This window comes from Erinaceus europaeus, chromosome 21, assembly GCF_950295315.1.
Source record: "Erinaceus europaeus chromosome 21, mEriEur2.1, whole genome shotgun sequence".
Lineage (NCBI taxonomy): Eukaryota > Metazoa > Chordata > Mammalia > Eulipotyphla > Erinaceidae > Erinaceus > Erinaceus europaeus.
The window spans coordinates 11,672,755-11,695,467 of record NC_080182.1 but is presented as its reverse complement, the minus strand read 5'-3'; the positions used below and the strand labels follow the sequence as shown (position 1 = coordinate 11,695,467).

Genomic DNA, 22,713 nt, shown 5'->3' with positions numbered 1-22,713 from the left:
TGTAGTATTTGAGCATTTATTTTTTTTTTTCTTTCAGTTGTCATTTTCCTTCATGGCAGATTACAGAGGGAGTAACCTTCTGGCTTCATGTTTTCTCTGAAAATAACTAACATTGGTATCCATGCTGTTTCCCCACTCAGAGTGAGAGGGTGTAAGAGGCAGGAGGGAGGACCTAGAATCTTTGGGTGAGGGTTACTTTGGGTCAGACTGCAGGCTGAAGTTAGGGAACACTGGCCTCAGAGCAGTACCGTGGTCACACCGTTCTGTGTCTGGATTCCTCTGGGCAGACACTGAGCTCCCAGACATACCAAGAACCAGGCTCCAGCACTGGCTTTGGACACAAAGCCTCCCTGTTCTGCGGGCTTATCAGCTGCTCTGGTAGGCTTGACGAGGCTTTGCTTTAAGTGCAGTCAGAGTGCTAGAAACTGGAAGAGTTTGCTCACTTGGGGGCCTCCCTACTCTCCCATGTACTTAGCCTGTGCCACCACCCTCCCCCCAGCCCCAACAGAGGATGGTCTCTGTCACCAGAGCTCTGGACTTCCTGTAAGTGCAGCCCTTGCACATCAAGAGATGAACATGAAAGTCTTCATGGGCAGAGGCTAGAAGACAAAAGTCCAAAGGCAACTTTCATGGCAGTCGGCAAGGTGCCGGGCAGGATGAGGGACTCCAGCCCAGGGAGGAGAGGCTTCAGGTGAAGAGCAGCTGACCCAAGGTGGAGCCCCCTTCTTCCAGCTAGGCAGAGCGGGAGGTACAACCTAGGCTTGTCTCCAAAGGCACCTGTGGCTGGGGGAAACAGCCTCCCTCTACTGTGGGAAAGAAGAGGGGCCCTTGCCCATCATGTCTAGACCCCTCACTCACCCGTGTTGGGAGCTGTGTATTCAGAGACCCAGTCAGCTAGACATGCTCTGAAAATGTGCTTAAGGTGGTGGCCATGGGCTTGTAGGCCGGCTGCCTGCTTGGCATGGAAGAGAGAAGACTACATCTGGGGACTGGCAGGAATCACTGGGACTACTAGGTCTGTGGGATGGAGGCCCCTGGGCAGAGAAACATGCTCCGAGCACACGTGGTCCCTAGGATTCTCGGCCCCCTGCCCGCAGGAGAAGCAGAGGTGTGTGAGTATGTTGCCACTCCACCAGCACCTGTGCAGTGGGGCATGGGACGGGGCACAAGATAAAGTCACAGGTCCCCAGGCTGAAGGGCCCCTTCCAGTACAAGTGGGGTTGAGTGAGCAGGCAGAATCAAGACAAGCCTTGCAAAGTGATTAGCAAATGTTCCACGTCCCATCTGCACACTTGATCATGTCTGGACCCTTCTGCCTCCTGACAGCCAGTGACCACTGCAGGAGCAAGTCCCAGCCCTGAGGGGGTGTGGCCAAAAGCTGTCCTCTTACTACCCACCAAGATGCCATGTCCCACCCAAGCCAAGGAATCCTTTGCTCTCTTGCCTCAGCTCCTGCAAGCCCCCTACCATCCTGAAAGGACTTGTCTGAGATTCTCAATTCCCCCAAAGCCAGGAGCATCAGGCAGAATAACTGGTGGGAGGTCATCTCTTGGAGAGCAGATACAGGGCCTGAGTGGACACAGTCCCCCACCATACACACACACACACACACATACACACCCCAACAAAAGCCCCTGCGTGTCTCAAGCAGAACACACAGGGCTGGGGCTGGGCAGTGTGACCGTGAAAAGCCATCAGCCTTGTCCTAGCCCAGAGTGCTGTTCTGCGCTAGAGACCCGGACCTGGCTGGTCAGCTTCAGCCTCTGCGTCGGAATCCTGGTTTCCTGTGCTTGCTGGCTCCTCCTCAGCCTGAGCTTCAAGCAGCTCAGCAGACAGCCCATCCTCCGGCGAGGCTGCAGAGGTGAGGCTGTCAGGGAGAGTCAGCTGAGGCAGGTGGTCTGGCTGTGCCTGGGTACCTGGGCTATCCAGAAAGGAGACCTCAAACTCCGACCCAGACCATGTGGCCTCACCTGGAACAGAGGGGGTGGGGGACTGAGAAGGTCTGTGAAATCTAAGGTCAGTGTGACCTGGAGCAGTAACCCCCCCCACCCCAGGCGAGATCTTGTGTACAGATGCTTTGATCTGGCAACCAAAGGCCAGCCTAGCACAAGGGAGAGACTGGAGACAGCCCTTCCAGCATCCCAGGGTCCTTCCCAAAAGACTTCAGAAAGTGCCACTCACCACCACGCTCATGAGAACTGCTGCTGGAACAGACGTCCTCTGGCCCAGAGGCTGAGGCGGCTGTGGTGGTGAGCTCTGAGGAAGAAGGAAGGTTGGGCCAGACACTGGCATTGCTGCTGTCCAGGAGGGAGATGCCTGACACATCCAAGAAGCCTGTGGGAAGGGGTGCAGTTCTTTGTCGGTACAGAATCCCAACTGCTGGAGGGCCAGTGCCCTGGGCTCACTCTGCCCAGCCCATGAAGCCAGTCTCAGCCCCTGGTGCCTCCCCCACCCAGTTCTAAAGAGGCTCCCCACTACCTGTTTGAGGAAAGAAGGGGGCCTGGGGTTAGGCATCACAGAAGTAGTGCACTGGCAGTGGCTCAGCCTGCCCTGGCCCCAATTAGCTGTGTCACCTTGAGCAGGCTCCCCCCCATCCACACAGCAGACTCTCCACACTGAGGATCGGAGCGTCTAAGACTTTTTGCATCCCTGAGCCAGGACGGTTGAGCAGTTCTGAAAATGGTCTGAGCCCTGCGCCTGGGCCCCACTTTAAGCTTCTGTCCAGGGCTCGCTCACTACCTGGATCCATGACTCGCTGCACTGGAGGTGGAGGCTGAAGGGGAATCTCCATGGGGCATGGAAGTCCCCCGAGCTCAACGTCTGGAACACCCTGACCCGGACTCCCAGTCTCCAGAAGTGTTTCCTCCATGGAGGGGCCAGGAGCCTGCAGTAGAGCCTGGGGGAAAGGGGTGGGTGGGGGGGGTCGGGGAAGAAGAGGGAACAGGGAGGGGCAATCAGTGACTGCAGTCTTCTCCTCATGCTGGCCCAGTGAGCACCACTCTGTCCGAGAGGGCAGACGGCCTCGGTGGTCTGCCAGAAAGGCTCAACTGGCCGCCACCACAGCAACAGCAAGACCACACTACTGAGGAGTCAGAGGTGCTCCCCTGGCCAGGCCCCACCAGTAGCGCACAGGAAGAAGACTTCCTTGAATTCACTGTGACCCTGCACAGGCGGCAGGCAGCAGCTTGGTAGCCAAGAAGTCATGGCCTGTGCTCCCCTGAAGAGATGCAGACAAGCAGCCTCCTGGGGCTCTGCACACCCCACCCTTGACGTGACTTTACCAGAGATTGCCTGGCACACCGACTAGGCCCTGCCTAACTCCGAGCTCTGGGTTCCCCATGAAGTGGAAGAGACAACTAATGCCTCAACACCAACCTTACCCCAGACCTCAGTGGCAGGAGCCGAAAGGCGCACAGTCCCAGGAAGGGCCCTTCTGCTCCTACTGTCCCTGTGAGGGAGTCTCCTGCCTTCCCTCCGCCCCACCCAGTTCCATGCCCCCCCCCCCCCCCACATACCTCCACATAGTCACCCTGCCTGGAGCTCATCTCTGGGCCAAGAAGATCAGGAAAATCCTGGGGGGTATGTCCAGATGGCAGGGCTCCCGGTGAAGGAGTAGCTTGTGATGAGCTATCAGGTAACGAGGGGCCAGGTGATGGGGTACCAAGTGATGGGGTTTCATGTGGCTTCCTGTGGTGGCTAGGAGGCTGGGTTGGAATCCGGTGCAGATACCCGTAGCCAATACCACACCCCAGACTGCCAAAGGTCAGAAAGGTTCAGTACATGTGTGGGGGGGGGTCTCCCCACAGTTCTGCCTATCTCTGCCACCCCACACACTATCCAAAGTGAGAGGGCTGAAAAGCTGTCTCCCAGGACCCCAACTCTCCACCCCCCACCACAGGGACTCTGGACTCATGGCCCCTGCCCACCCAAAGCCCTCCAATGCCAGGAAGTACCTGCCCTCTCCACCCCAGGCTGCGTTGGGAGTTACAGTCACCTCCCGGCAGGAGTCGGACTCTGAGTTATACACCATCAGCTTCAAGGGCTTCCCCTCGTGGGACTCAATGAGTGTGAAGAAGTCCTCGGACTAGGACAGACACAGCACCTGAGCCCTGCTCCCAAACAGAACAAGACACGTCCCATGAGCAGCCCCCAGTCCGCCACCCCCCAGCCTCACAAGCCATGGACCTCTCACCTCCTGGAGGATCTGGTCTGAGCCAATCACATAGTCTGTGTAGGGGCACAGGCCGGCGAGGGAGGCAGGTGAAGAGGGTTCCACATCCTGGCGAAAGAATCACACACAACTTTCACTGCTGGAGAGGTGGCTGGGAGGGCCGGAGGGAGGCTCTCTGTGCTCAGGCCATGGTCTCCAGCCCAGACACCTATCATTTTTAATAGCTGAGTAGTATTCCAGTGTGTATATATACAACTTAGTCATGCCTCTGTTGCTGGACACCTGGGTTGCTTCCAGGTTTTGGCTATTACGAATTGTGCTGCTGTGAACATATGTGTACACAGATCTTTTTGGACCGGTGTGTTGGGTTCCTTAGGCTATACCCCAGGAGAGAAATTGCAGAGTCAGAGGGTAGGTCCACTTGTAGCCTTCTGAGAGTTCTCCAGACTGCTCTCCACAGGGGTTGGAACAATTTACATTCCCACCAGCAGTGCAGGAGGGCTCCTTTGACCCCACAACCTCTCCAGCATTTGTTGCTGTTACCTTTTCTGATGTATGACATTCTCACAGGAGTGAGGTGGTATCTCATTGTTTGCATTTCTCTGACAATCAGAGACTTGGAGCATTTTTTCATGTGTTTCTCGGCCTTTTGGATCTCTTCTGTGGTGAATATTCTGTCCATGTCCTCTCCCCATTTTAGGATGGGGGTCATTTGTTTTCTTGTTGCTGAGTTTGGTGAGCTCTTTATATATTTTGGTTATTAGCCTCCTGTCTGAAGTGCCAGACTCCTCTCAGACCAGCAAATCCCACCACCTCCGCCATGCTCATGAACTGTCCAGCAGAGGGCAGCACCTTGTGTGGTCACAACAGCTGAAATCTCATCTGAATTTAACTTCCAACTCTGTTTAGAAGCTCTGCAACTGGGGACAAAGTACTTCAACCCACAGCTTCAATTGCCTCATGATCACAAGCAGGATATGGGGTTGCTAAGAGGATTTTAAGCAATATGGAAAGAGGACTGGGTGGTGGTGCACCCAGCTGAGTGCAACCATGTGCAAGGACCCCAACTTAAGCCCTGGTAGCTACCAGCAGGGGGAAAGCTTCTCAGATGGTGAAGCCAGGTTGCAGGTGTCTCTTTCTCTCTATCCCTCGCTATCTCCCCCTCCCAATTTCTGTGTCTGTCAAAATAAAGAGAAAGTGTCCTCTGGGAGTAGTGGCATCAGTGTGTAGACATGTAGACATGTCTCTGATATCTGATTACTGTAAAAAAAATGGCGACTAATCCCTAGCACTGCAAAAACGGTATCATCTGTTTTCCATCTACATCATGCCTCGGCCTCGCGTGAGCTTAATGTGCAGCTTGGCGATACGAGAATCCGGCATGAAGCCCAGCCAGTCTATCTTGGCGTTACTCTCGATCGCACTCTGTCATTTCACGAACATCTCATAAAAACTGCAGCAAAGGTGGGCGCGAGGAATCACATCATTGCAAGACTGGCCAGCTCCTCATGGGGCGCGAGTGCTTCCACACTATGATCATCATCTCTGGCATTATGCTATTCCACTGCAGAATACTGTGCCCCAGTATTCCGTAGCCCCCATGTCCACTTGGTCGATTCCAAATTATATTCCTCCATGAGGATAATTTCTGGAACCATCCGTTCCACCCCGGTTCCATGGCTGTCAGTTCTTAGCAACATCGCCCCGCCAGATATTCGTCGGGATGCGGCATCATCTAAGTTCATTTCCCACGTCTACGCTCGACCGGACCTGCCAATATACGCGGATATCTTCGCCCACCCTGTCCAACACTTGACGTCTCGTCACCCAATCTGGTCCCCTACGCCTACACTGAACTTCTCTGTTCCAGACTCTTGGAAACAGAGTTGGCAGTCAGCTGAGGTAAAGAACAAACACCTCATCACAGACCCCTGCGAGCGTCAACCCGGCTTTGACCTGGCACGTTATGATTGGGCCCTCCTCAATCGCTATCGAACAGGCCATGGCCGGTGCGCCGCTATGTTCCATCGCTGGGGAGGCAGAGACGACCCGAACTGCCCCTGCGGCTACAGACAGACTATGACCCACATAGTCAACGACTGCCACCTCTCCAGATTCAAAGGAGGTCTCAAAACTTTACATCAGGCTCAACCTGACGCTGTTGACTGGCTACAGAAGAAGGGCAAACGCTAGAAGAAGTGTGTAGGGGCCCAAGCCTCAGTGATAACCCTGGTGGCAAGAGAAAAGAAGGGAGGGAGGGAGGGGAGGAGGAAGTCACACCATGGCCCACATGAGTACCAGTGCCACTGCTGTTACTACTGGCAGCACAAGTCCTGGGGAGGGGTAGGAGCCGAGCGGTCGAGGCTCTTTCCCCTGGAAAAGCTTTGCTATTCCCAGTCTCCCAGTGTCCCCAAGGAATGCAAAGGGGCCACGCTAATCTCTGTATCATTTCAACTTCAGTGTGTGTGCTGCCTAATATGGCACTTGCTCCTCCTAAAATGCAAAGGGACTAGGCACCCATCCCCCATTTCACTCAGGGCAGGTAGAGATGTCAGAGGACCTTACAGAGACCAAGTCTGACCGTTTCCGGCTTAGGAAGCGCTCCTTCCACCAGGCTGGAGGACCAAATGTGTGAGGATAGGCACTAACCGCAACACTGAGACAACTAACGAGGGAGCTCTCAGGGGACCCGCCCGAGGGAGCTCTCAGGGGACCCGCCCGTACAAACACTGTACTGGCGGGCTACAGACCATACTGGGGAGAAAAGCACTGTAAAGGCTTAAGTCACAGCCACTGCTTTCTGGCAATACAACCACCCTTCCAGTAGGTGGCGCCTTGACTTTCAAAATAAAAAGCCAGGTCTGGAGGGTGAGGAAACTGCCAGTCACCTAGCTAAAGGGGAAGTCAGGTGGGCTGGGCAGGGGCGCACCTGGTAGAGCACGCACGTTCCCATGTGCCTGGTTCAAGCCTCCGGCCCCCACCTGCAGGGGAGACACTTCACAAGTGGTGAAACAGTGCTGCAGGTGTCTCTCTGCTGCTCTATTCCCCTTTCCCTCTCAATTTCTCTCTGTCCTGTCGATTTTTTTTTAAGTACTTTAAAATTTTAAGAAGAAGATAGAAACAGGCTGGGGATATGGATCGACCTGCCAACAGCCACGTCTATCGGAGAAGCAATTACAAAAGCCAGACCTTCCACCTTCTGCACCCCATAAAGACTTTTGGTCCATACTCCCAGAGGGGAAGAAATGTTACAAGAAGGTGACCAGAGGGCTTGGAAACCCAAATCCATCAGGACTCAGAGAGACAGAGAAGAGGGGCAACAGAAAGATGTCTGGAGGTAGTAATCAGTCCTATTAGTAGGTGTGGTTTGGGAAGAGAAAGCAGGACCACAGAAAAAATTAGCATATATATATAGTTATAGAAAACAGTCAGCCCCCATCTGTGACCCTGAGAGAAGCCCTGCAGTTTCCAGTGGAGGGAATGGGGACACAGAACTCTGGTGGTGGGAACGGTGTGGAATTATACCTGTTACTTCATAATTTTGTGAGTCAATATAAAATCACTAATAAAAGAAAAATTTAAATTTAAAAAAATGTTTTAAATGTAAAAAGGGGGGCCAGGTGGTGGCGCACCTGGTTAAGCTCACATATTACAGTGCTCAAGGACCTAGGTTCAAACCCCTGATCTCCACCTGCAGGGGGAAAGCTTCACAAGTGGTGAAGCAGGGTTGCAGGTGTCTCTCTGACTCTTTCCCTCTCCATCTCCCCCTTCCCTCATGAGTTCTGGCTGTCTCTGTCAAATAAATAAATACATATAATGAAAAATGAAAAGTGGTCCCGGAGGTGGCGCACTGGATAAAGCCTTGGACTCTCAAGCATGAGGTCCCAAGTTCAATCCCCGGCAGCACATGTACCAGAGTGATATCTAGTTCGTTCTCTCTCTCTTCCTATCTTTCTCATTAATAAATAAATAAAATCTTTTTTTAAAAATGAAAAAGTTGTTTAAATGTAAAAAGGAAAGAAAGGAGAAGCCAGGGGCATGGTCTCACAGAAGCCTGCCTCTCAGGGACCCAAACGAATGACAGCAGCCCTGCCCTCAAGGGCTCTCAGCCTGTCCAGCCGCCACGCCACCGCCAGCCCCCGGCCCCACTCACCAGCACGTGCCACACGTGCTCGCTGGCCCTCCGGAAGCTGCAGAAGCGCACGCTGGCACCCAGCAGGCCCTGGCCGCCCCACATGTTGCTGGGCACCACCTCCACCTCGCGCACCTTCATGGTCTTCATGTTGAATACCTCCAGCTTCACGGGCTTCTCCACGTTGGCCTTCAGCAGCGCTTTCAGTGTGTCGTTCTCCTTGTTCTGTGGGGTGGCAGGACAGCTGCTGCACCCCCAACACACACCCCGGGGGGGCTGGGCCAACTGGCCCAGCAGGGTAGGTGCAGGGATGGGCTGGGGTAGTGACTGATGCCTGCACTAGATGAGGCCTGCACCCCACCCCACCACCCAGCCAGACTTCCTCCCGCAGCTGGCCTGAAAAACACTGAAACACGCAAAGGGCCATGTGGGTCCAAGCACTGCCGGGCTCCCCGTTAGCCAGGCTCCCTGCATCTCCTTCCCCCACCCAAGAGGTAGGTAGGCCCTCTGGGGGCCACCCAGGCCACCCCGTGAGTCGCTCAGCCTCCACAGCACCCCAGAGAGCTCAAGACCCAGGCTGAGCAGAAGCAAGCTGGGACCCACCCTCCAGGAGAACAGGGGCCTCGAAGGAGCAGGGCAGAGGGAGGAAGGGAGCCTCACCAGTCGCGAGTGCCCGATGGTGACGATGAAGTCAAAGTAGGGCTCCAGGCCTGCCTGCTGGGCCGGGGAGTTCTCCTGCACCTGTTGTAAGCGAAACCCTGCTGCTGAGCCCTACACCCACCCCAACTCCCAGTGGAGACACTCACACGGCCCCCGGCTCCCGGCTCCAGACAGGCCACGCATGCTGCTGAGGCTCGGTCCAACCTCTCATTGCTTTGGGGGCAGTTTTCCTCTCTAAAGAAATGACTCTTGGGGGCCGGGTGGTGGTGCACCTGACTGAGTGCACGTTACACTATGCACAAGGATCCAGGTTCAGGCCCCCGGTCCCCACCTGCAAGAGGAAAACTTCACAAGTGGTAAAGCAGGGCTGCAGGTGTCTCTCTGTCTCTCTCCGTTCCTCTCAATCTCTGGCTGTCTCTATCCAATAAATAAATAAAGATAATTTAAAATATGTATTTTAAAAAAAGAAAAAGAAAAAAGAAATGACTCTTGCAACCCAGGAAGGTAGCACAGCGGCTAAATCATTGGGCTATCAAGCATGAGGTCCCAAGTTCAATCCCCAGCATCAACTGAGCCAGAGTAGTGCTCTGGTTCTCTCTCCTCATTTCAGTCATTCATACATAGATAAATAAAACTTAAAAAAGAAATGGGTCTTCCCTGATGGTGAGCCACCAATCACACTCAGAGGTGCCTCACAGGAGACAGGCTGGGTGAAGCCTGCTGGGTGCTGTGCCCAGACCACAGGGCGGAGGCAACGGATCCAGAAAGATTAAGATATGCACAGGAAAGGGAGAAGGCAGCCCCAGAAGTGACTGGAACCCCGAATGGGCTCCCAAAAGAGCCAATGGAAGGCAGCCTAGGGTCAGATCCCAGGGGGCCCAGGCCCCAAGGGGATGCACCCAAGCTGAATCCAGCTGCTGAGGAAACAGACCCAAAGGCGAAGGGGCTAGTCCAGGTCGTCTCCTCAGGAACCACTGTGAGCCCCAGTGTTCCCCACCGTGAACTCTGAGCCCACCAGCATCTCCAAAAGCACAAGCATCCCACCTTGCAGCTCTTGGAGAACTCCACCTCGAAGGCCCCATCCACAGAGCCTTGCTCGAAATGGTCTTTCTTTCTAGAGTGGGTCCCCACCCTCAGGCTGTGAGCCCTGGTGGACAGACTCCAGATAGGTCTCAGCCCCCCAGGACATGAGGCTCTCTGGCTTCACTTCACAGGCCCCTAGCACCAGCCCCTCAGGTCTTGGGTTCCTTAAGCTGGAGGGGAGCTCACTACTCAGCCTTTGGGTCCAGGCCATTTGCCCCTGTAATGAGGACTCTTCAAGCCCCTGTTTAGCACCTCCAGAAGCTACAATGGCTGCTGCTGAGAGTGAGTCCAGAAACCTAGCCAGCCCCAAGACCAGCTGCTGAAAACCCTGATATGGGGAGCACCTCTGGAAGAGGCTGGGATAGGGGTTCTTTGAATGCCCAGGATGGCTACTTAAAGAAGCCTGGCTGGCAGGGAGAGCCCTTTGCCACTCGGCCTCCCTTGCGTCAGGCCCCTGCTCCACAGGCCAGGCCATCAAGCTGCCCGCCCACCATGTCCCTCAACACTGTGTCTGCCGCTCCATAAGGAATGAGGTCCTGAGGCTCAGACACCTGCCGCCCCCAGCCCGGGGCATCCCTCTCCCAGCCTGCCCAGCACCTGGACCCACAGCTTCTGTGGCCTTAAGTGACAGTGCTCCATGCCCCTTGGTCTGGGCCTTTCCACAGCCCACTCTGACTTCACTGTGGAGGTCATCTATACTGCTGCCCACCGCACCCTCCTCCCGCAGCAAGCACAACCCTCTGCCCAGCTGGTCCTGGAGGTCCCACTGCAGCCAGTGAAAAGTGTACTCCATGTGGTCCGGGAGGTGGTGCAGTGATAAGGCTTTAGACTCTTAAGCATGAGGTCCCAAGTTCGATCCCCGGCAGCACATGTGCCAGAGCGATGTCTGTTTCTTTCTCTCTTCTCCTATCTTTCTTATAAATAAATAAATAAAATCTTAAAAAAAAGAAAAGAAGAAGAAGAAGAAAGAAAAGTATACTCCACCCCACGCCTGCTCCTCATGATGAATCCGTGACAGACGATGACAGCAGCTGGCACTTACCCAGGGTGGCTGGGTGCTAGGGACTGAACCACCTACTTTCCCTCTCATATACTCTTTTTACTACACCCCCTACTCAAAAAAGTACTGCTACCCGGAATGAAACTCAAAATCCTCAGGGCATGGAGCAGGGTCATACACAAGCAGACCTCCTTCTTCCCCTTCTCCTGATCCTACCCATCACCCCAGGCAAGCCCACTAGGCCTCACCACAAGCACTAGGCCACTCCCCATCAACACTGCTGCCTCCTCTTCTTTCGTTCCCAGGTGTCTGCTTTAAGGTGAATTTCCTGACCCCTCTGTCCAGAACAGTACTGCACTCACTCATCACTTTGTCCTCTTAGCCTCTCCGTCATTTTCCTAGCAATGGTCACCCTCTTCATTGTGTCTCACTTCTCTTTCTGCTGGAATCCAAATGTTAAGGTCCAAGAGAAAAGGATGTAAGGATGTATGTCTTTTTTTTTTTTTTAAAGATTTATTTATTAGTGAGAGCGAGTCAGATCATCATTCTGGAACATATAATGCCAGGGATGAAACTTGGGGCTTATGCTTCCAAGTTAAAAGCTTTATCTACTGAGCAACCTTGTGGGCCATGGGTGTATGTCTATTCTGGTCACTGCTCTATCTCTGGCTTCTACAGCTCTGCCTGCCACAAAATATGCTCAAAAACTCCCAGCTGGGGCGAGGGAGTACAGAGATATCTCACTAGGTAGGGAGCCTGCTTTGTCACGTGTGCAACCCAGGTGAGTGCAGGCATCCAATACCAGATGGAAGCACTAAGATAGCGCCAGGGGGAGCTCAGTCTGTGTGTGTGTGTATCTATCTGAATGAAAAAGTTGAGGGGGGCCAAGCGGTAGCACAGCAAGTTAAGCGCACATGGTGCGAAGCACAAGGATCCAGGTTCCAGCCCCCAGCCCCCAGCTCCCCACCTGCAGGGGGGTTGCTTCACAGGCGGTGAAGCAGGTCTGCAGGTGTCTGTCTTTCTCTTCCCCTGTCCTCCCCTCCTCTCTCCATTTCTCTCTGTCCTATCCAACAAGGGCAAAAAATGGGAAAAAATGGCCTCCAGTAGTAGTGGATTCATAGTGCAGGCACCAAGCCCCAGCTATAATCCTGGAGGAAGAAAGGAAGGAAGGCAAAGGTTGAGAACATCAGCACAGGAGTGGTGAAACTAAGCAAGTGCAAATCCCTATGCCACAAAAAAAAAAAAAAAAAAAAAAAAAAACACCACAAACCAGTTTTGTAAATGAACCTCCAGGCCTTTGATGTCTCCACTTTCCTCTCCGACTGGCCTTTCCTGTCTTCCACAACGCCCCCTCTCCTTTCCTACTTGTCAAAATCTGCATTCACTCCTTTGCCTTCCACCAAACCTGTTGGAAGGCTCCTCCGGCTGGGTGCATTGCACTGTTCACTTATTCTGTCTATGGACAACGACCTCTCCAAGATGCCCACTAGAGAAAGCCCAGCCATCGCCAACACAAACCCTGATCTCTGGGCCCTGGGGTAGCACTGAGCTCCCTTCTCAGCAGCCCATTCTACATCTGTCCCCGCTCACATCCAGGGCAGCTCCTACTCCACAGCCAGGCACAAACGGGTAAACTTGACACCCACCACCATATCCATCCATTGGAACAGGGGGAGAAAAGGGAGGAGGTGGGAGTCAGGACCCCCCACCCCATCTCTCCTACGCTGCACCGCCGCTTCCTCCAGGCAGCCCCCGCCCCGATCTGCCCGGGGTCCCTCCTCAAGCCCAGCTGCCCGTGCCCGCGCCCGCCGTGCAGGCCCCCATGCGCACTCGGAGGCTTTCCCCTGCGAGGTTTGCACCGTCTGCAAGCTGGGGGAGCCTTTCGGACCTCGGGACGGCAAGTGCCCCCGGACTACCCGACCCCCTGAGCCAATCGAGGGCCGCAGGGCCGCAGCTGCCGGCTCGGACCCGGGTCCAGCAGCTCGCACAGGCGACCGCAGCTGTGTGCAGACGCGTCCTCCATGCACCCAGAGGTGCGGCTCCGGGGAGTGGAGGAGCGGCGCCCTCCTGCAGTGTTGGCACCGGGCGGGCGCAGGCCCCAGGCCCCAGGCCGCAGGGGGCAGGCGCGCAGAGGACTCACCCCGTGCAGGTGGAAGCCCTCGGAGCCGCCCGCGGGCTCCTCTGCGCTGGCGCCCAGGCCCATGGCGGCCACCCGGCTCATCCGCCGCGGCCCAAGCCCTCGAGCAGACCTGACCCTCCGACCCCGCAACACCCGCGCGGACTCGGCGCTTGATTCCAATGCCTTGTCACGTGGCGCCACTCTGGCCCCGCCCCTCACTGTGACGTCCTTGGCAACCGGCCGGAAGCTCCGTTGTTAAGGACGCTGGAGGCCAGATACCCACAGCCTATAGCCTGGGCCTGGCCTGGCCTGGGATCCGGCTCCCCAGAGCAGCAGGACTGCGCCCTCACGGTGCGTGCCCGTGCCGCCGGCTCAGTGACCCCCACTGCCGAGCTCTCCTGCCACGTCGCTCCTGCAAGACTACTTTTTATTATCTTTATTTATATTTATTGGATATAGACAGTCAGAAATCGAGAGGGGAGGTGGAGAAAGAAAGGGAGAGAGGCAGAGAGACACCTGTAGCCCTGCTTCACCGCTCGCAAAGCTTTCCCCCTGCAGGTGGGGACCAGGGGCTCGAACCCCGGGCCCTGTGTATTGTAACATGTGCGATCAACCAGGTGTGCCCCTACCAGGTCCCTCCTGCCAGACTTCTCTCTCTCTCTCTCTTTTAATATTTGATTTATTTATTCTCTTTTGTTGCCCTTGTTTTACTGTTGTGTAGTTATTATTGTTATCATCGTTGTTGGATGGGACAGAGAGAAACAGAGAGGAGGGGAAGACAGAGAGGGGGAGAGAAAGACAGACACCTGCAGACCTGCTTCACCACCTGTGGAGCGACGCCCCTGCAGGTGGGGATCCGGGGCTCGAACAGGGATCCTTACTGTACTTAACATAGCTCCCGACTCCCCTGCCAGACTTTTCTACCCGCCTCTCCAGGAGCTGCTGCTGCAGGTGTCCAGGTCCCTTCTCACCCCCCCTCTACCCGGATGCCCAAATCACTTCCAGGCCCTTTCAGACCAGCACTCGCTAAACCATCTGCCTCTTCTTATCATGTCGCTTTTCCCCTGCCCAGGCCTTTGTGGGACCCCACTCCCACCCCAGCCCATTGTGGGACCGCCCTCACCACTCGATCCCTGCCTTCACTCTCCTTTTTTTTTTTTTTTTTCCTGTAAGTCGTTTTATTTTTAGGAAAATTTGAATTTTTTATCTTCATTTTTTTCGTGATAAATTGTAGGCCACAAGATTACAGGGTATAGTTCCACAGCACAGCCATCACCAAAGTTCTGTATCCCCTCCTCCCAAAGATAGCCCCCAGAGTTCTCACAAAGTCTAAGTTTATTGATTTTTTTCCACAAGTAGTTGTCTTTCATCTCTTTATTTTGCTAAGTCACCTCCAGTTCCATCCATTTTGTCCCAAAGGACACAATATCGTCTTTTATCGCAGACTGGTAGTCCATGGTATATATATCCCATAACTTCTTTATCCGGTCATCTGATGATGGGCATTTAGGCTACTTCCACTCTTTGGCTATTGTGAGTAATGCAGCTATGAACTTATGGGTGTATATTTCGCTTCAAATTACTGTTTACATGCCCTAAGAGTGGTATTGCTGGATCATAAGGTAATTCCATTTTTATTTGTTTGTTTGTTTTTTTTGCCTCCAGGATTATTGCTGGGGCTGCTGTCTGCAGCACAAATCCACTGCTCCTGGAGGCTATTTTTTCCCTTTTGTTGCCCTTGTTTATCGTTGTTGTGATTGTTGTCATTATTGTTGGCTAGGACCAAGAGAAATGGAAAGAGGTGGGGAAGACAGAGAGGAAGACAGAAAGAAGTCTGCAGACCTGCTTCACTGCCTGTGAAGTGACTCCCCTGCAGGTGGGGGGCTCAAACCGGGATCTTTAAGATGGTCCTTGCGCTTTACTCCAGGTGCGCTTAACCTGCTGCGCTACTGCCCAACCCCCATTTGTATTTTTTAATTTTTTTTATTTTACCAGAGCAGTGATCAGCTCTGACTGATGGGGGGATTGAACCTGGGACTTCAGAGCCTCAGGCACAAGAGTCTCTTTGCATAGCTATTATGCTATGTACTCCCAACCTCCACCCCACTTTAAGGACTCTCCATACAGCAGTCCCCACCAGCAATGTAGCAGAGCTCCCTTTTCTCCACAACCTCTCCAACACCTGCCACTCCTTCTGGTTTGTTGATGTAACCTGTGTGCGAGGGAATCTCAGTGTAGCTTTAATTTGCATTTCTTTAATGGTAAGTGAAGTGGAGCATAAGAACACAAAATTTGAAAACACCTTAACCTGAGTTCCATCCAGCATGATATTGTGGACCAGAGTAATGCTCTGGCTTTCTATTCCCCCAGCCTTGAAAATATTTTTTTAAAATATAAATTAAGGGGCCAGGTGGTAGCACACCTGGTTGAGCTCACATGTTATAGTGCTCAAGGACCCAGGTTCAACCCCCTGGTCCCCACTTGCAGGGAGAAAGCTTTGCAAGTGGTGAAGCAGTGCTGCATGTGTCTCTCTGTCTCTTTCCCTCTCTATCACCCCTTCCCTCTCAATTTCTGGCAGTCTCTATCCAATAAATAAATAAATATAATACAAAAAAAATAAAATAAAAATATGAATTTTAAAAAGTAGTTCAGGGAGTCTGGCGGTAGTGCAGCGGTTTAAGCAAAAGCAGAAAGTCTGGCATAAGGATCCCATTCGAGCCCCGGCTCCCCACCTGCAGGGGAGTCACTTCACAGGCGGTGCAGGTATCTTTCTCTCCCCCTCTCTGTATTCCCTTCTTCTCTCCATTTCTCTATCCTAACAACAAAAGCAACAAGGGCAACAAAAATGGGGGGGGGGGGGAATAGCCTCCAGGAGCAATGGATTCACAGTACCAGCAGGGAGTCCTAGCAATAACCGTGGAGGCAAAAAAAAAACAAAACTTTGTAACAGCTTTGTGAGTGGTGCTTCACCCCTTCCCTCTAGATTTCTGGCTGTCTCTATCCAATAAATAATAAAGGGTAGGGGTAGATAGCATAGTGGTTATGCAAACACTCTCATGCCTGAAGCTCCATCCCCTGCACCACCATAAGACAGAGCTGAGCAGTGCTCTGGTAAAAAATAATTATTAAGATAATAAAAAATCGACATTCCTGGGACATCCTGGCTCCTGCCTCTGCTGAGCCCGGCTAGGAAGAGCCCGTTTCTCATCCGGGACGCTCATCTTTCCAAGCTCCCATGATTAGGCTAGACTAGCATTTCCCTTCTAAATTGAGAGGCCCTAGCGGACCATAGGAAGATGGAGCCCCTCTCTGTCAGTGTGATTCTGATCTTGGTCTTTCCCAGAGCATTTGAATTGGGATCCGATCCGTTGCCGGACTGGCCCGCAGTGAACTTGCACAGCACACAGGCCTGGCCATTGGAAGTGGCAGCAGTGGGTCCCCGGAGGAGCCGGCTGTCTTCGCCCTGCTCAGCGAGTGCCCTTTCTGAGAATCCAGGACAGTAAATCGCTCAACAAATCCTGCTGAATGGCGGCACGTGCGTGCTGGGCTCCTTCTGTGCCTGCCCTGCCTCCTTCTACGGCAGCAACTGTGAGCACGTGGTGCGCAAAAAGCACTGTGGGTCCACTCCCAATGGCGACTGGTTGCCCAGGACGTGTTCCATGTGCAGGTGCTGGCACGGCCAGTTCCACTGCTTTTCACAGACGTTTCTACCTGGCTGTGGTGGGCATGTGATGGGTGAGCAGCTCACGGCTTCCGGGACTCCAGAGTTCGCAGCTTCTGCACCTGTGCACACCGCTTTCATGCTGACTGGCACCTGCCTTGCTGTACAACGCCACCTCTAGCCATGTGTAAACACACTGTTTGTCATGCAGACCTGTAATGATTGTCAAGTGTTAATCGCCTGGAAGGAGTGAGTGTCCTTCCACAGTGATTCCTGACAGCTCGCTGATGCCAGCTGATTCCTCTGGTTGTCTCTGTCCGTGAAAAGCTATTTTAAAAATAGCTTTTTAAAATCCAGCCATCAGGAGCCGGGCAGTGGCGCAAAGCACAAGGACAGGCGTAAGGATCCCGGTTCGAGCCCTGTCTCCCCACCTGCAGGGGAGTCACTTCACAGGCGGTGAAGCAGGTCTGCAGGTGTCTGTCTTTCTCTCCCCTCTCTGTCTTCCCCTCTTCTCTCCACTCTGTCCTACCCAACAACAATAACGATAAACAAGAAGGGCAACAAAGGGGGGATTACATAATAAAAAGTTTTTAAAACTTCAAAAAAAGATAATAAAAAATCATAACTCTGATATACAATGTAAATAACAGGATCTTTGTTCTGTTTAATTTAGACATAGAAAACAATTTCCTATTCAGAGGATCAGAAACAATCTTCAATAAATTTACAGTAGTCTTGTTTTTATTCTCAAACACAAATCTAACAACTTCAGAAATTTTGACTTTATGTGTTTAGAAAGTATAAACTTAAAAGCCAAATGCATGATTTCCACAAATTCAATAATGTGTAATGTCTTCTTAGTTTTGTGATCTCTTACATGTTTCATTAAAATACATAAATTTCTCTTTATCTAGGAAGAAAAATTTTGACTCTGAAATAAAAACTAAAACACCTGAAAAAAAAAAACCTTTATAACAGTTTTTAAAGTCTGACTATACCATATTACATGGAGACACCATAATATATATTTTTTAAGAATTTTATTTATTCATGAGAAAGATAGGAGGAGAGAAAGAACCATACATTACTGTGGTACAAGTGCTGCCGGGGATCGAACTCAGGACCTCATGGTTGAGAATCCAATGCTTTATCCACTACGCCACCTCCTGGACCACACTGTAATATATTTTAACCATTTCCTAGCAATAGTCATATAGGCTGAGGGACAGAAGGTGGCACAACAGGAAAGTGCATAAGTTATCCAGGTTCCATCCCAAGGTCCCTACCTGCAGGGAGGAAGCTTATCAAGCAGTGAAGCCAACTGCAGGTCTTCCTCTCTCTTCCCCTTTCTTGCCCCACCCCTCTCAGTATCTATCATCATAATGAAAATTTGCATTATTAAAATTATTCTGCAGACCAACTAAGTCTGACCTAGGTTGCTTAGTGAATTTGGAATTATTCTAACTAACCACTGACCTATATAGTGGTAGGGCACATCTTGAGAGCATAAAAAATTATGTTTCCTATATGACTATTAGGTGATTTTCCCCTTTGGATATTGGGTCATGTATCTGTGTATGTGTGGGCGCATGTGTTTGAGGAAATAGGTATAATTTACTGGTGGAAAGAGGGATCTATTAGTGGTGCAGGCCCATCATATCTATGGGAGAAGTGAATTCTAGGATTCCCTGACTAGGGCCACAGGTGACTGGGGTAACCTGGTAGTGACCAAAAAGGCCACCATTAGGAGATCCAGCCTCTTGATCTTTTCCAGCTTTTGTAATCCCTTTATCTGACGAGTTTGGACATTCTCCCAACTGTTAAATTGTTGAGCGTCATTTGTTGTATCCAAACCAGTCTATGTGATCTGGCCTCAAGTTGGGGAGGAAATACACCTAGGATTTTAGTGGGGTCTGAGTTAACCTCAATTTTTACTGCATGTACTTGTTTGATGATTCTAGTAAACGTTGTCTTAGGAACAATAATAGTCTTTTGGCTTTGTATACATATACAGCCAGTATATCTCTTGGCTAAATGTATACATGTTTAAATGTATAAATGTTTCTTTTAAAGATTATCAAGGGGTGACAATAATGCTGATGCTGTCAGAAGAGATTAGGAGATACATCTTACTTTCTTTTGTGCAGTTAGTTGAATAGACAGAGTATTTGAGAGAACTGAAGTAGGGGAGAGGAAGACATCTAAGTAATAAATATTTGATTGGAAAGTTTATATTGCCTTCTTTAGGCCATTCTACTAGATTGCCAAGATTATTAGGACTAAGACTAGTCATAGAGGACTTTTATGCACTTTTACTTTGAGGCATATAGTTGTCCCTAATTTACAGATATGTATGTACCCAGTCCCCTAGGACCTAGCCTCCATCTAGGATCTATAACTTTGTTAGAGAACGCGTCATCTGAAATGGAACTGGGTAGCCCCATGTTAGGAAAGGTCTCACCAGATTACTGGAGTTGGAAGGTTGGTATCTCAGGCTTGCCGTCTCTGGGTACAATCTGAAGCATAAGGCAGTGGCAGCATAATGTGGCCTGGTGGCACTGGTTGCATTTGATTTCATATTTTGTCCTTATGAATAGCCCAAAGAAGCCCCAGCCCCCGGCCCAGTCCCTACCCCAGCCCAACTGGCCTCAGAGAGCAGGCAGGTGGAGCTGGCTGGAATGCAGGGCTTGGCCCAGCCCTTCCTGCCCCTGCTCCCCCCTGCAGTGATGATGGGCCCAGACAGAACAACGGCTGTGGCCTCTGGGGAGAAGGTGAGGCAGAGAGGGCTGCATGGGGGAAGGTGAGGGCTCTGGTCCTGGTGGGTGAGCCCAGCCCCTCCCCTTGCCCTGGGGCCAGAGGCCTCTAGTCCACACCTGGCACACACCACAGCCTGGGAAGGCCGGGAGCTGGGGCTGGCTAGGCAGAAGTGACTCACTGGGGTGAGTGTGCCCACCCGAGAGGGGGAGGGAAAGAGGTAGGCGACAAATAAATTATGGGAATAAATTACAGTCTTCACAGTCCAGAGGATTTAGGACCCGTGAAGGGGCCTAGGTGCCAGGAGAAGCCAGAAATTGAAGTTTCTCTCTTCTTGAGCACTGAACACCACACAAATCAATGAATCCAGACTTACTATAGAACAGAAGAGCTGGGAGTCGGGCGGTAGTGTAGTGGGTTAAGCACACATGGCACCAAGTGCAAGAGCTGGAGTAAGGATGCCAGTTCAAGCCCCCCAGCTCCCCACCTGCAGGGGAGTTGCTTCACAGGTGGTGAAGCAGGTCTGCAGGTGTCTATCTTTCTCTCCCCCTCTCTGTCTCCCCTCCTCTCTCCATTTCTTTGTCCTATCTAACGACAATGACATCAATAACAACAATAGCTACAACAATAAAAACAAGGGCAACAAAAGGGAAAATATTAAAAAAAAAAAAAAAAAACTCGAAGAGCAAAGGCGGGTGAGCCAGCTAACAGGAGACCATGCCCACAGACCTGTCACCCCCAGCTAGCTGCTCAGAGAGACTTGGTCAGTAAGGAAGTGGGGACCAAAACCTGCTCTCCAGGGCTGGGTGGGCCTGGCAGCATGCAGATGGGGGCCCCAGGAGGACAGGGCTGACGCCTGCTCTGCTCTCTGCTTCATCTCTCCAGTGTTTCAAACTGCCATCCACTTCCCTTCTCTAACTGGCCCTGCATATTTTCACTCTCACCATCACCCCACCTCTCCTGTGTGCCCAAATCCTTATTCATTCCTCTGTCTTCCATCATGCCTGCGGGAAGACTTCTGGCTGGACACGTTCTGCTGTCCACCGTCTGTCTGCTGCTGCTGTCCTCACAGACATGTCCACTAGGGAAAGTCCATCACCTACACAAACCCAGTTTACTCTGGGCCCTGGAGTTACTCCTGATTATCCCACCAGTTGTGAGAAGAGATGATTTAACAAGCCTCAGATGCCAGTCTTGCCAGTTGGCTTCCTTCCATGAATTTCTACATCCATCCCCTCAAGCAGAGGGGAAAAAAAGGGGGGGGGGTACAGTGTTCTGCCCATGTTCCCTAAGTCATACCACTCTTCTCACATCACATATTCCTGGCTGTGGCCAACTCTCCTTCTGCAGAGTAAAAGCAGTCACCCCATCTCCTCAGGGCCCGAGGACTTCACAGAGGACCTTCAGGATTCAAGATTCCTCTGAGATCTCTGTCTGTCTCTCTCTCCTTTCCTGCTAGGTCTTAATCCTGACAGCCTTTCTGACCCCAGGAGAGGTGGGTACACAACACCTCACACACACACCCCACCTCACACACCACACCCCACAAACCTCATCACCCCACTCCCCACGCATATACCACACCTCACACATCCCACACCCCTCACACATCCCCACACACCTCACACACCACCCCTCATACACCCCACACATACCTCACACCACATACCCCACACCCCTCACACCCCACATCCCACACACCCCAAACACCTCACATACCCCACACACCTCACACAACCCACACCACACAACTCATACCCCACACCCCATACACCACACATACCCCACTCTACACACCCCACACACCTCACATACCCCACACCCCACACACTCCACACACATCACACACATCACACATCCCACACACCCCACACATCCCACACACCTCACAAACCCCACATCCCACACATACCACTCCACACACCCCATACCCCTTACACCACACACCTCACACACCCCACACATACCCCACACACCTCACATGCCCCACAACACACACTCCACACACCCCACACCTCACACACCTCACATCCCCACATCCCACACACCTCACACACCCCACACACTCCACACCCCCCACACATCTCATATACCCCACACACCTCACATACCCCACACCACACACTCCACACCCCTCACACCCCCACATCCCACACACCTCACACACCCCACACACTCCACACCCCCCACACATCTCATATACCCCACACACCCCACATACCTCACACACCCCACACACCTCACAGATGCCATACATTCTACACACCTCACACACTCCACACACCCCACACCTCACACCCCCACAACCCACACACCTCACACCCCCACAACCCACACACCCCATACACCTCACCCACCCCACACACCTCACACATTCCATACACTCTACACACCTCACACACCCCACACACCTCACACACCCCACACACCCCACACACCCCACACACCTCACACACCCCACACACCCCACACACCCCACACACCACACACCCCACACACCCCACACACCCCACACACCCCACACACCTCACACACCCCACACACCTCACACACCCCACACACCTCACACACCCCACACACCTCACACACCCCACACACCTCACACACCCCACACACCTCACACACCCCACACACCTCACACATCCCACACACCTCACATACCCCACACACCTCACACACTCTACACACCCCACACACCTCACATGCCCCACCCCACACACTGCACACCCCTCACACCCCTCACATGTCATATACCTCACACCCCACACACCCCACACACCCCACACGCTGGCGTCCTCCGGGTCCCAAGCCGTCTCACTCCCCGCTCCTCAGCCGCCAGCGAGCCCCCCGGGCTCCCCAAGGCCGCGCCGCTTGGTCTGCACAGCCGGCACCTGCGGCCTCCGCGCCTCGGCGGAGCTCGGGGTGGGCCCAAGAGGCCGCGCTTCCGCAGGCCGCCCTCCCACCCGGGCGACCGCGCCAGGGGACCCCGCCCTGCGGCCGCTCGCCATCGTCGCGCCGACTCCGTGCCGCCCTTCAGTCACGCGGCGCCCGGCTCACTGTGACGCGCTTGGCGACCGGCCGCGAGCTCCGTTGCTAGGGACGCGCGCGCCTCCACCTACCAACCGCCAACAGC

The 22,713-nt window shown here is 52.9% G+C and overlaps 1 protein-coding gene and 1 pseudogene across 4 annotated transcripts; one reads left to right on the top strand and one right to left on the bottom strand.

The window, feature by feature from the left end:
- Positions 1–2: 2 nt before the first annotated feature.
- On the bottom strand, positions 3–22,479 carry GORASP1 (golgi reassembly stacking protein 1). 4 transcript variants are annotated; one of them, XM_060180406.1, is made up of 10 exons: positions 22,476–22,479; positions 13,187–13,280; positions 8,964–9,044; positions 8,325–8,528; positions 4,193–4,279; positions 3,954–4,084; positions 3,516–3,753; positions 2,740–2,896; positions 2,182–2,334; positions 3–1,970 (listed from the first exon to the last, which is right to left on the bottom strand). In XM_060180406.1, the coding sequence occupies exons 2-10, from the start codon at positions 13,265–13,267 to the stop codon at positions 1,729–1,731; spliced, it is 1,374 nt and encodes a 457-aa protein (XP_060036389.1). In that variant the 5' UTR covers positions 13,268–13,280; positions 22,476–22,479; the 3' UTR covers positions 3–1,728. The 4 variants fall into 4 exon arrangements, with proteins under 4 accessions (XP_060036389.1, XP_060036391.1, XP_016041246.1 ...); XM_060180408.1 differs by lacking the exon at positions 8,964–9,044; XM_016185760.2 differs by lacking the exon at positions 22,476–22,479 and having other exon boundaries at positions 13,187–13,345.
- LOC103108723 (teratocarcinoma-derived growth factor 1-like) lies at positions 16,332–17,274 on the top strand (annotated as a pseudogene).
- Positions 22,480–22,713: the final 234 nt, after the last annotated feature.

Bases quoted from the DNA above. Each gene is read 5' to 3' on its own strand.
- GORASP1 (XM_060180406.1), bottom strand. From the start codon at position 13,267: ATGAGCCGGGTGGCCGCCATGGGCCTGGGCGCCAGCGCAGAGGAGCCC. The intron at 9,045-13,186 runs GTGAGTCCTCTG...CGCTTACAACAG, and splicing joins AGGGCTTCCACCTGCACGGG to GTGCAGGAGAACTCCCCGGC. The intron at 4,280-8,324 runs GTGAGTGGGGCC...TTCTTTCGCCAG, and splicing joins AGCACGTGTGGCACGTGCTG to GATGTGGAACCCTCTTCACC.